At 32.0% G+C, this 12,929-nt stretch overlaps 1 protein-coding gene across 4 annotated transcripts in view; it reads left to right on the plus strand.

Annotated features, from left to right (window-relative positions):
• The window catches only part of LOC136036667 (protein phtf-like), a 168,580-nt gene that overhangs the window by 116,243 nt on the left and 39,408 nt on the right, over window positions 1-12,929 (plus strand). For all 4 annotated transcript variants that reach the window (XM_065718974.1, XM_065718971.1, XM_065718972.1 and 1 more), the window contains 2 exons: window positions 6,443-6,592; window positions 11,089-11,131. In XM_065718974.1, coding sequence (XP_065575046.1) covers window positions 6,443-6,592; window positions 11,089-11,131 — 193 coding nt within the window. The remainder of the gene's footprint in view (window positions 1-6,442; window positions 6,593-11,088; window positions 11,132-12,929) is intronic.

Here is a 12,929-nt window from a genome sequence, read left to right on the forward strand (position 1 = left end):
CCATATTGAAGGAACTAATTACCACACTCACTCTTATTACCTTTGTTATACAACGTTTTGATTAAGGTTTTTCTAAAATCGCTAGTTACTTTCCCTTTTTCGAAAATCATATTCATACTCTTCAGTAACATATTTCTAACCTCAGAGCCGCCATATTGAAGGAACTCATTTACCACATTATCAGCACTTGAAGCCTTTTTTATTTTTGATCCTTTTAACACTGTCGCTAATTCTTCCTCACAAAACAAATCTTCCTTCCTCATCCAAGGTATCACAAACTTTTTCATTTTCCTCTATATCTTTTCCTGCAACTCTAAGCCGGTTTAGCACATTCTCAAAATGTTCTGCCCATCTCTCTTTAACCCTTTCCTTATCAGTAATGGTGGCCCTATTCCTATCTTTAAATGGGACAAGTCCAGATTGACTACTCCTTCTCAATAAACTCCCTAACATGCCAGTACAATATTCAGTATAAATAACATGCCAATACACTTCACATTTACATTTTGAAGCAATTCTCATGAAACCACAAAAGTAACTGACTTTTGTGGTTTGATGAAGATAGCTTTAAATTGTAAATGTTAAGTAATATTATATTATATATTTCAGGCTTGTCTATTTTAGTTTTTTATATATGTATTTTTTTTTCTACGCTGAAGACGCCTTGTTTGATACGGGCGAAATATTCCTTTGAAAATTTGTTATTTTTCTTTGTTTTCATTTACTGGCCATAGACCCGTTTTGTCATCTCTACATTCATTCTTTTAAACAAGACTTCATCATGAGCCCTACTCCCTGTCTATGTACCCATCCTTCCTGCCTGAGTAACCAAATTCTGTATCAACTATTTTCATGCTTCCTACTCCTGTATATGAGTTTTGAAACTCCTTGTAAGTCTAGTTCGAATCGTCTGAATTCGTCAGTCAAAATGTCGATATGATAGTCTTTTTTAACGTTGTAGCATTCGAAGTTCCAATTTTCAAATTCTTTAAATCATTGAAATTGTTTTGGCCTCAGGAAGAGCAATAGTCCCAGATATCGTAGCAGGATGGGGACCAACATATTTTCCCAAGTCTACATCGAAGCGCTTAAGCCGGCTTAGAACCTAACAGCAAGAAGTCCCTCGGACCCCCATAAGAATAGATGCTCTGGGGAATCCTGGGCCTATCTTGGTACCAACACGGTTTTTAGCACTTGGAGATGCTCTTCCCCAAACACTCCCTAATATCAAAATTTGTGTAATTTTCCTGTACTTTACCTGTTTGTGTTACTGTTCTTTTTTTTTTTTACTCTTTACCCCCACATGAAGTATATTTCTGTCTACGTACCGACTTGACTACATTCAAATGCTAATTTGATTAATGCCTATATTATCTACGCCATCTTATTATATCTATGTTATGTCTGATAATGTATTATATTATGCCGGATATCTTTTAATAATTTAAAGGGGGATCGGAAGGGGGTGCAGAACAAGTTTACTAGAGGCTATTTAATGTAGAATATTAAATTTAGTATTTCAAGTAGCTCCCAAAATTATAATCTGATATTTTTCAAATATTCAATTATGTTTTCGGATGAAATTGGGCAGAAATATAGGAATAATGCGAAGACTCAGGTCGTCCCTTCCCTTTGAAGCAATGAGATCACGTTATTATGCACTTATTCATTCTCATTTAATGTTTTCATCACTTGTTTACCTTAACATATTTAGTTCTCATATTGTGCCACTTCAGAGACAACAGAACAAAGCTTTATGGGTCCTTAAGAGTTACTTGACATCCCCTAAATTATATTCAGCGAAGTCGTCAGCAGGCTCTCTATTGCTTCCTTAATATCCTACCTTTAAGACTTTATGTTACTGTTGAATCTGTCCTCTTCAAGCTGAAGCATGACCATGGTTTGCTTTCCTTGTTTTTTCGTTCATCGAACTTTTTCCAATTTAAAAGTATTGAGCACGGACATCTAACTAGATATCCGTAGAAAATTTTAATAAATTGTGTCAGCTAAGAGAATTGAAAGATCGAAATTTTCGCTTTGCAACTCTGCAATGGAATATTTATACGTCTAAATTGGATACTCCAAAATATATTCAAACAACCAAAGAAAACTTAAATTTATATTGATATATTGAAATTTGTTTGTGATAAGAAAGTTGTTGTTAGTTAATGCGGATCGACTTCGGGGTGTTAAGTTTGTTCCCATTTTATCTGTTTTTGATTATACTGGACGTGGGCATTCTCCAGGGTTCTTGGTATCTTTTATTTATTTTATTTTTTTTAATGTTTATTTTGCTGGACGTGTCAATGGGTGGTGTTGTTGACCGGGCAATGACGGAAGAATATGTTTAATTACACTTGTATGAATTGTGTGTAGTGAAGTTTGGATCTTGTATTTATGTAAAGAAATTTTTCCATCCAATGCATTACGAATCTGTCTTCTCAGCCGGGCTCTGGACCTTTCGTTATTTATTATTAAAATGAACCTAAACCTGTCATGACACTTATAAGTTATAATTGATAAGTGTAATGTTTTTCCTGACCTACAGTAGCGATAGAAGTTTTGAACCCACTTCATCCCATTATAAGTAAACCCTACTCCCCTGAAACATATTCAGTGTGTCCTTAGCTTAATGTAAAAAAAAAAAAAAAAAAAAAAAAAAAAAAACATCATAAGGTAAGTATTGAAGTATCTTTCCAAAGTTGTAAATATGCCGCCTGTATCTACGTTTAATATCAGACTTCAGCTTTGTTTTTTTAAGATTTTCCCAAAGGAAGAGGGGGATGATGGGGCAACGAGTTCTCTAGGAAATACTTGAAGACAAATATCAATTGTCATATTCATAAATGTCATATTTTTGTTTAATTCCAGTAAAGAAAATGAGGACCCCTTGCCTGCTTTAAGTACCTCCTATCCTTACCCGCTACAATACATTCTTATGCTCGTACCTAACTGAGTAGAATGAAATACTATTTTGTTAGGTGGTCTTCTCGTGAATCTTGCCAGAAAAATCAACACTTTGATCGATTGGGTTTCATCCCCTTGCTTTTCACCCTACTTCACTCATCTACTCTTTCACTTTTTTTCTTTTAATCCTTTTCTTCGCTTAAGGCTCGAAAAAGTGTCACTAATAAATCGTCTTTAAGGACCCTGATTTTTTTCTCCTGTTTTTCTTCTATTTTTTTATAGCCCTTTTTTCTTCTATTTTAATCCCTTCTTTTATACTTTACAAATTGATCGAAGTATCTCTGCAAGGTTATAGTAGCAAAAGTGAAGATATAAACATCTCAAAAACCGCAATTCTTTCCTCCTCTTATTCCGTGAGTGGATCCCGACAAAGGATATTTGAGAGTGTTTACTTCCACTTATTCGCTTGGTGGGCAAGCTCTTAACTGTCGCAGTAAATCTTGGCTCCAGCCTAAGGGGACACTAATTTTGATTCTGTCAGATTTATTTCTCGTCTCTCACAAGTAGAGAGGGAGGGGATAGGATTAATTATATTAAATGTGGTTTTTTCCTTCTCCACTATTTAGAATTAGCGCCAATTCATCTGGACGCATTGATTGATTAAATGGTTAAATCTTTCTTAAACTTTTGATATTACCTTTATAGAATTTGTGATTTTTTGTGTTTAACTTGAAAGAACTGACACGTTCTTAGGTTTTATTTTTCTTTTTTTTTACAATGTTTTTTTTTTCAAATTATTTTTTTCTTTCTTTTTCTTTACACTATACACTATATTTTAAAATATCACAAATATTACACTAACCTTTTAGGGCTTAAATAAAGGCTAAAATAAGATTAGTAATAATAAATATTGGAAACATTTCCTTTCGTCCAGTATTTTCATTAAGTAATCCATTAATGGCTACGTTATTTATTCATTGTTCTAATCTGCTTTGTTTAATTGCGTCTTTTTTTTGCGAGAAAGAAAATTAAATTCCGAACGAATTAAAGGAATGTTGTGGGTTTTCTAAAGTATTAAACTATGAAAATTCTTGTCAGTCCCCAAAAAAGAGACGAAGTTTGTTCTTTTAATGGTATATAATTTTTTGCTAAATAAAATTCCTCCAGATATAAAAATACATCCAGATGTTAAAATAGCTGTGACTAAAAAAAAACGGAAACTAATAGCGGAGCTTTGGTATTGATTCTCTATCGACGTGATTATATGAAATTTTTAATGAAAAACGGCCTCTTATTTACTCAATATTTACCAAAAATTATAGATAGATTACGTATTGCAAAAACGTCATGGCAAGAAAAAAAATAGAATAGTCTATACTTTTAACACATAAACGAACATTTCAACAACATGCACACAACAAACCAAAATAAATAATGACACACATTCAACTGAATTTCTAGTGGTAAAATTATAACCCAAAATTAGATACATAGGTTCATCTATATAAGGACGAACCTATAAGCGAAGCTGTATGTGCTGTTGTTTTGATTTTTTAATTAGTTCAACTTTAGTCACTATTTACCAAAATTGAAATGATAAACCATAACGCAAAAATTATACTGATATTGATTAAACCGCAAAAATTCAATACACATGTCCAACCATTTATAGTTGCACCCCAAACCGAAGTTTTTCCGTTATTTTTTTAAATGGATTTCAATTTTGTCAGTATTTACCAATAATTATATTGGTAAGTAATAATGGTAAAATTATAACTCAAAAACTAAAAGCAAATGTCTATCCATGTTTAGTTGTACCCAAAACCGAAGGTTTTGCACGATTCTTTTTAATATGGATTCCGATTTTGTTAGTATTTACCAATAATTATGTTGGTAAGTAATAATGGTAAAATTATAGGTCGAAAATTAAAAGCAAATGTTTATCCATACATAGTCGTACCCAAAACTGAAGGTTTTCCGTGATTCTTTTTAAAATGGTTCTTTTTAATAATGGTAAAAATTGAAAAGCAAATGTCTATCCATATACCCAAAACCGATTGTTGTACGCAATAGTTAACGCTAGAGCAATATTCGCTTGTCGTGGCAATTTAGTCACCACCTTTTGGCAATTAGTTAAATTAATGAATGCAGCTTCCATCAGAGAACTACCAAATCTTTTTTACGCAACAGCGACAGCCATAGTAACTGTTGTTTCAATTTACAAATTATGGCTACAAAATGGGTAGTTGTCCTATTTCCTCCATCTGGCTTACATCTCAAAGCGTCACTTGTTCTTCCAAATTGGCGTCCTGTTCCATATGCAGGCACCTTTATACAACGGCGGGGCCCCTCATGGCCTCTGCCACATGGTATACGCGACTTTGTAAATGGTCAACCCGGACAAAGAGTAAAAGTGGATTTCTGATATTTTGTCAGGACATTCTTAAGCTTCACTGACATTTGGAAGACAAATAAAGCTGAAGTTTCGTTGTTTAGAGGGAAAAATATAGGTTAAATTTAAAAAATATAGGATAATATAGAATAAAAATATATATATATATATATATATATATAGAATATATATATAAAATTTAGAATAAAAAAATATAGATTAAAAAAAGGGAAAAATATAAGGATAAAAAGAAAAAATACCAAAATAGCAAGCACTGCTACTCAAGTAAAGAAAAAACCTAGTTTGTACAAAAATCTTACAGAATAGTCTGTATTTAGCAAAATTCAGGTTCTACGCCAAGAGCAGCACCGTTACCCATGACAGATGAAGAATTTCATGACGAAAGAACGGCTCAGAAAAGGCGGCAAAAAATAAAAAAAAAATTACACTAATAAATTTACATATTGCGCATTCAGTTATAGATTCAGCTTTAGATTCGACCAGAGACAATATCAGAATTCAGCTCTTGCCGTAGTAATAGACCTGTTAAGGTACCACTGAGAAGAAAACTAAATTTGATTATTTAAATTTGTCAAGGGAAAACTTACACAGCCATGAAAAATTAGGAATTCAGTTTTTTCATGAAAACGACCTCTTTGTGCAGTTTTTCGTAGTAACAGACGCCAACTCTAATAAAAAGTTGGATGAAAACTTAGCAAAAAATCAACCAAAAAATCATGGTGCCAAAGAGCTTAAGGCGTAGCTTTCCTTTGAAGGTGTTTGAATCTTTATGAACAAAAAGTATTGTAAGATTTAAGCAATCAGATTTGCTTATTTATTTGTATGATTCAACGTGGCAACACCGACGAAAGTGCGATACTACCCTAAAGCTTCTTGATCCTGCAATACCCAAAAGAAAAAATCGTCGTCGCTAGTTACCAACAAATCTAAGATGATTCCTGGAGGCAAAAAATAGTTTTATTTTGATGATTCTGTTACATTTCTATCTAAGCAACTTTCTAAATGAAGAAACAGAGTTCTGACAGATTAGTCTTTCAGACTAATCTCTGGAGGGAGAGGGTTGTTTCTACCTATGGAGTTGGAATGAAGTCGGAATGAATCTAAGATTATTTTTCTTTCCAGACTCAGCCCGGCACTACATCCGTGGACTGGACGGGCGTCACAACTAATTCCGAAGAATGTTCATACAGTTCCGAATCGGAAACGGATGTTGAAAATCATTCAGGGCTTATTGACACTTTTCCCGATGAGTCGGGGATGGACTTTTATGGAGTAAGCTTGTTTGTTTAAAAAATGTAAATAAAAAAAGAAAAAGAAAAATAAAACTTAATATCAAATAAATATACACTGCGCTAACATGCAACAATTATTAAGTATTAAATAAACTCAATGCATTATTAAATTATTTTCTACTGAACAATCTGTTATAAAGTTTACTGTAAACAACGGTGGAAAAGACAAAAATAAACAAAAAAGAAAAAAATTTAATATCAAATAATTATATACTACACTAACATAAACAAAAAATAATACCAGGATCATAAATATTTTATATCTAAACTTACAATTCCAAACTACATATGACGTATTAGTAGCGGGTACCAAGGATGGTCAAGTGTATTTGCATTGTTTCCTGTATCATCTTAGACCTTAGTTCCTCCATAGCCATTGGTGGCGCAGGTGGCGTTGATTACGTCTCTCCGCTCGTCCTGAAGTTATGCTGCAGTAGTGACGTTACATTTCTCATTTATAGGAAAATATAGTAAAGAAAAGAAAAAAAAAGGTCAGTAAAAAACCATGAAAGAAAGAAGTGAAAAAAGTTTCTAAGACATGCGACAAGAAAAGCAATGAAAAAATTGCTTTCTAAAACTTAAGAAAACGTTTTTCTAAAAAACAGTAAGGATAGGAAAACCCAAAAATATTGCAACAAGCTTTTCAGTGGGGTTGAAATGAGACTACAAAACATGGAAACTGAAATAAGAAGAGAAGCCAAAAACAGGAGGAAACAAAGAATGATTGACATTCAAAATAAAAACGCAACGGAAAAAGCAAGAATTACTCTTGGAATAATCCTAGTTTCTACTAGGATACACTAATTTTTCGAGCTCATTCACAGGGAGTCGGATCTACACAACTTTCTGAAGCTGGGTTTTTTGTTAAAAAAACGTCTTATTATTTATCTCTCTGTCGGTAAATTAAATAATTGTCTTTCGTCAATCCGCTTAAGGGATACTTAGCATCATAAAAGTGTGGGATGTCTCAGATAAACCTGCTTGAACCTGTCCTTGTAATATGTTTTAGACAATGGAATCTGGAATTGCTTTATAATTATAGTTTATTATATATATAATTATATATAGTTTATTACTATTTATTATAGTTAATTAAAGTTTATTAACTGTTGTATAATTATAGAAAATTATAATTTGAATTAAGAAAACATGATCATGGTATATTGTAGGAATATTTGTAAAGTTTTATTTCCTATATTCTGCTCAAGAATTCGAATATTGAGTTTTAATTTAAATTTTTGGTAAAATTTAATAAAATATAACAATGAAACTACTTTTGTCTAATCCATAAAGAATATCCACATCTTCAAATTCTTCCTTCATTGGAGTAAAGTATTAGATGTGGAGTTGGTCAGTTTGGTTTTATATCTTCCATAAGCTCCTACCTCCGTTTTTGGGAGCATGTCATTTATACCTTCTGTATAACATTACCAGTTCCCTCCTCCTCCAAAAAAACGTATTAGTAGTAGAAACTGGTGACTCTGAAAAAAAAAATGTTCTAGGACATTGGTGTAAATAGCTCCCAAAAGAAGGAGGCTAAAATAGTACATTGGGGAATTGCTGATTAAATTGGTAATTTGTAAATAATAAATTGGACAAACATAACACTTTCTTCGTTGAATGGAATAATAGTTTAGTCCTGGAAAAACAAAAGGAATTAAATGAATTGTGGATAGGTCAAATAGAAAAAAAGAGGTGAACATTCACGAGATGTAAAGTGCAAATGGCAAATACCCCCTAGATTCCCTACCCCCTCCTTAGATTTTGACAATAACTTTTTTGTTGTATTTTCATTGAAAATGCCTTTTTCGGTATTTCCATTGAAAACAAAACCTGGAAAACGATATATCTGCTCCGTCCTCCCATATATTGAAAACGTATCTTTGCCCCCCCCCCGCTATCTACGTGAATTGCCAGCGCTCAAGTCGGGGGACTGGACTCGAAGCACAAAAAGTAAAATATATTCGAAGAGCAAAAGACAGTTCGAATTGTAAAAGCAACGAATTAAAAGAGTAAAGGAGTAGTTGCTTCCTTTATTTAACACTAAAACATTAATCTACCTTTAATCTACTATTAATCTACATTAAAAATTAATGAATGGCAAATCATTGCGTAGTTGTTTCGTGTTTTGCAGTTTTTCTATGTTGACAAAAATGTGGTTCAGTCCCGCTTTCTAGGGCTGTAATGAAAGAAAGGTTGAGGTGGCTAGTCCACATTCTGCGGATGAAGGATGACAGATTGCCAAAGCTTGTCCTTTTTGGCCAACCAACTGGGGCTACACGGAAAGCAGGTTGCCCTTGTCTGGGAGGATGTCATAAATAAAGATTTAAAGGAAATTGGGAGGCTGTAAAGAGGGAGACCTTGAATAGATTATGTAGGAGAAGGAGTATCCGTAGCTGTGTTGGCCTCAGGTGGCTTGGTGCTGCAGTGAGTTATTAGTAGTAGTACTGTACGGGATTTTTCTTACCAGTTATTGATGTTCAAGTATAATAATAATAATTTGCCTTTATGCTTCTCAGGCATGTTTCAGATTAGGTCTGATTGACACAATTACAGTACTCGAACAAGGAAGGCGCTGTCTGCTCCAATTGCCATCACTGCAAGGTCCGAGTTCTCCTTTACTTATTGAGGAGTAAAATTATGGAATAGTAATGATAAGATAATTTATGACATAACAAGGTGTGAAGGATTTAGAAAAAAGTCAAGGAAAAAATGTATCCTATTGATTAAGCTGTTATTTGTCACTTATATATATATATATATATATATATATATATATATATGTATATATATATATATATATATATATATATATGTATATGTATATATATATATATATGTATATATATATATATATATATATATATATATATATATATTGATATTATCATTGTTTCTGTTATATTTCATTTGTGCTTAAAACTAATACTAAAATTTTCTCTTTTTTTCTTCTATTCCTAACACGCCCCTAGGACTAGTTGCCTTTGCAAGTTTATGGGCAGGCTAGAAGATTTAGTTGACTGACTTTGCTTTTAATGTAATATATATATATATATATATATATATATATATATATATATATATATATATATATATATATATATATATATATATATATATATATGCGTTTGTTAAGCTCATGTTTATTAATAAACTTAGCTAACTAAATAACTAACCTATGTAAAACATAGACATTCGCTAAAGACTCATTCGTAATGAAATTTTGCTAACACCAAGATTTAGCTTGCGCTAATTTGACTCATTAAATTTTTTTCCAGTATTTCATTGATTGCCTAATAAATTTACGAAAAATTCTGATTGTTTCGAATTAGTTCTAGCTAAATATTTGTATCAGAAAAATATCATTGTGATTGGGCCTCATGCCCTTCACAAAGTAGGGTAAGAACAGCTTGTCAAACATTTTGTAGCAATTACATCAAAATTATTTACCTCAAAATTACCTCCAAAAAGTGAAAAATATTTGTTTTTCTTATTTTTTTTTGAACGTTTGAAGCAATGATACTTGCTATAACATACATAGCTACATCGCTCGGCTAATGATTCCAGATTGCACATGCCAGAAAAAAATTGCTCTTTGACAGAAAAGTGGTATTTGGTATTTTTACGAATTTATACAAAAAACAAAAATGTAAAAAACTGGGTATAATATTTTAAACAAGACAACAGACAAATAAACATTTAATAATAAAAAAAAGGAATATTGGGCTTCACATCGGACAAAAAAAAAACTAGCTTAAACAAAAATTGAAAAAAAAAACAACCCAAAGGCTATACATAAACACAAAGAGGTTGACGAAAGGAAACTCACATTTAAGTAAAATCCAATCACATAACAATATATGGCACAAGCCAAGATGGCTGTTATATACTAATGTAAACGTATATGTCTAAGGGTATAAACGTTAATTAATTCGAATATATTCGTTACAATAGTATACAGCAGATATCTTTGCTTGTGTCTTGTGTTGTTACAAGTGTTGTGTTGTTGTGTACAAGTGTACTTGTGTTGTTGTTGATTGGCAATAAAGAAGTCTCTGCAGGATAATCAAGATTGAGAAAATTGAGGTTTGTTTGAATTATCTTGGTGATCCTTCCTTTGAAAACAGCTAAACCAGTGATTTTTGACAATTGTCTCAGAAATGTGAGAATTTCAGATACAATCTTTATGAATAACGGTAACGATCTAATTAATCAATGATCTATTAATTACTTTCATTAATAAACTATGTCCCTTGCTGTATTAATACAGTTTAAAAAGGCACAAATGATTATAACCGTTAGATTATTTGATTGAAATTTTGTGCCTTAAAATTTTCACGCTTGGAGCTAGTGCCCTTAACTGTCTTTTCCCTAAAACTGCTTCTGAATTATTGTCCATTATCTTAATTCTTTATTTTTCATGTCTTGTCTTATTTTGCTTTTTTCATATCATATTTATTGCTTCATACTTTACAGGTTTCATCTCTGTTACATCCTTCTTGCTGTTCATCCGACAAAGGTATTGTTTTTCATTTTCTATCAATTCCTGTAATTTCTATTTTATTTCTTTATCTTATCTCTTTGTTGTTTTTTATGTTTACTTGTTGTACAATGTATTTCTCTATTGTTTTCTTATTATTGTATGTTATTTATACCTTAATTAATTCCTTGTTGCGAGTTTTTACTAAGTTGTTCAGCTTGGTAATTGAAAGACCATACTTACGGTGGATCAAATTCGAAGCTATAATGTTTTCACAGTAATCAAATCCTAACCGTGTTCCTAATTTGGTTCCTATTTTGATTAAATAAAAAAAACAAGTTTTTTTAACGTAAAGTAAGGAGCGACATTAGAAATTAAAACGACAGAAATTACTTAGTATGTCAAAGAGGCTGCTTCCTCATCAACGCCCCGCTCTTTGCGTTAAAGTTTGACTCTTTCTCTTAACTCCACTTTTTAAAACAGTAAAAAACTTTAGCGTAAAGAGCGGGGCGCTGAATCTGATGGTGTGATTTTCGTTAAGATTCTATGACTTCTTTGGGGTGTTTTCCCCTATTTTCTAAAATAAGACAGATTTCCTCAGGTTCGTAACTTTTGATGGGTAAGTCTAAACTTAATGAAACTTATATATTTAAAATCAGCATTAAAATGCGATTTTTTTTATGTAACTAATGTAACTATTGATGTAACTATTGTATTGAGCCAGGTCGCTCATTACTACAGTTCGTTACCACGAACTGTTTGATGTACCTTTCCAAAATTCAACGACTTTACACGTATTTTTTAATTTTTTAAGTTAAATACGCCATTTACGGGAAAGTCTTCACTGTATCGATTGGTGACGTCTGGGGTGACGGCAGATGTTTCCTTGTTTATTTGTCATGATCAAAATAAGTGCTATCATTTTTCCTTCTGATGTATTAGAATAGAACTTTAATTGTTGTGAACCGAATTTATTACTTTGAATATTTCGTTTTCGGGTATTTTTTTTTCTATGGGTATGCTTTTGGATGAGAATACAAGCTTGAACACTTAAGCCTACTTATTTTAACTTGTAGCAAAAGAAGTCTAGTGCTGGATCTCTTGGGATCAATCTTTGACTGTAAACCCTAATTTTTACTTTATGTAAATTACTGTTTGCAGGTCTTTTGACAGGGTTTTTTACTTTACGTAAGTTATTGTTTACAGGTCCGTTGACAGTTTTTTTTTTTTGTTTTTTTTTTTCTTACTAGACTTCCGCTAGAGGGATGTGTTTTAAGCTCACACTTGAGAGAAAAAGAGATGGCTACTGTCCCATACTTCCACGTTAAAAAGTGTGTTTTAATTATTTTGGTATATTATTCCATTGATTTGAGAATCACCCGATTGTTAATATTGCAATTTTTCGGCCGATCAGTATTATCAAAGTTAACTTATTAGTTTTGCTAATTTCTTTTTACGACTCATCAAGACAATACTGTCGAAAATGTGATAAAGCTCAAAAAGCTTTATAGTTCTGAATAATCTTACAAAATCTCTGTTTTCATGAAGATGAACACGGGGCAAATATTTTGTTTTGTTTGTAGAGTTTTTTTTTTTTTTTTTTGGTCCAACGCTAATGCTCAAAAAGCTTTATACATCTGGATAATTTTAGAAAATCTCTATTTTCACGAAGATGAGCACAGGGCACAATTTTTTTTGTTTTTTTTTTTATTATTATTCGTCCTTTTTTGTGGCAATACTGTAGAAAATGTGATAATACTCAAAAGACTTTACAGTTCTGAATAATCTTAGAAAATCTCTATTACGCCTGAGATGAGCATTGCTGATTTTATTGTTG

Source organism: Artemia franciscana, chromosome 15 (assembly GCF_032884065.1).
Source record: "Artemia franciscana chromosome 15, ASM3288406v1, whole genome shotgun sequence".
NCBI lineage: Eukaryota > Metazoa > Arthropoda > Branchiopoda > Anostraca > Artemiidae > Artemia > Artemia franciscana.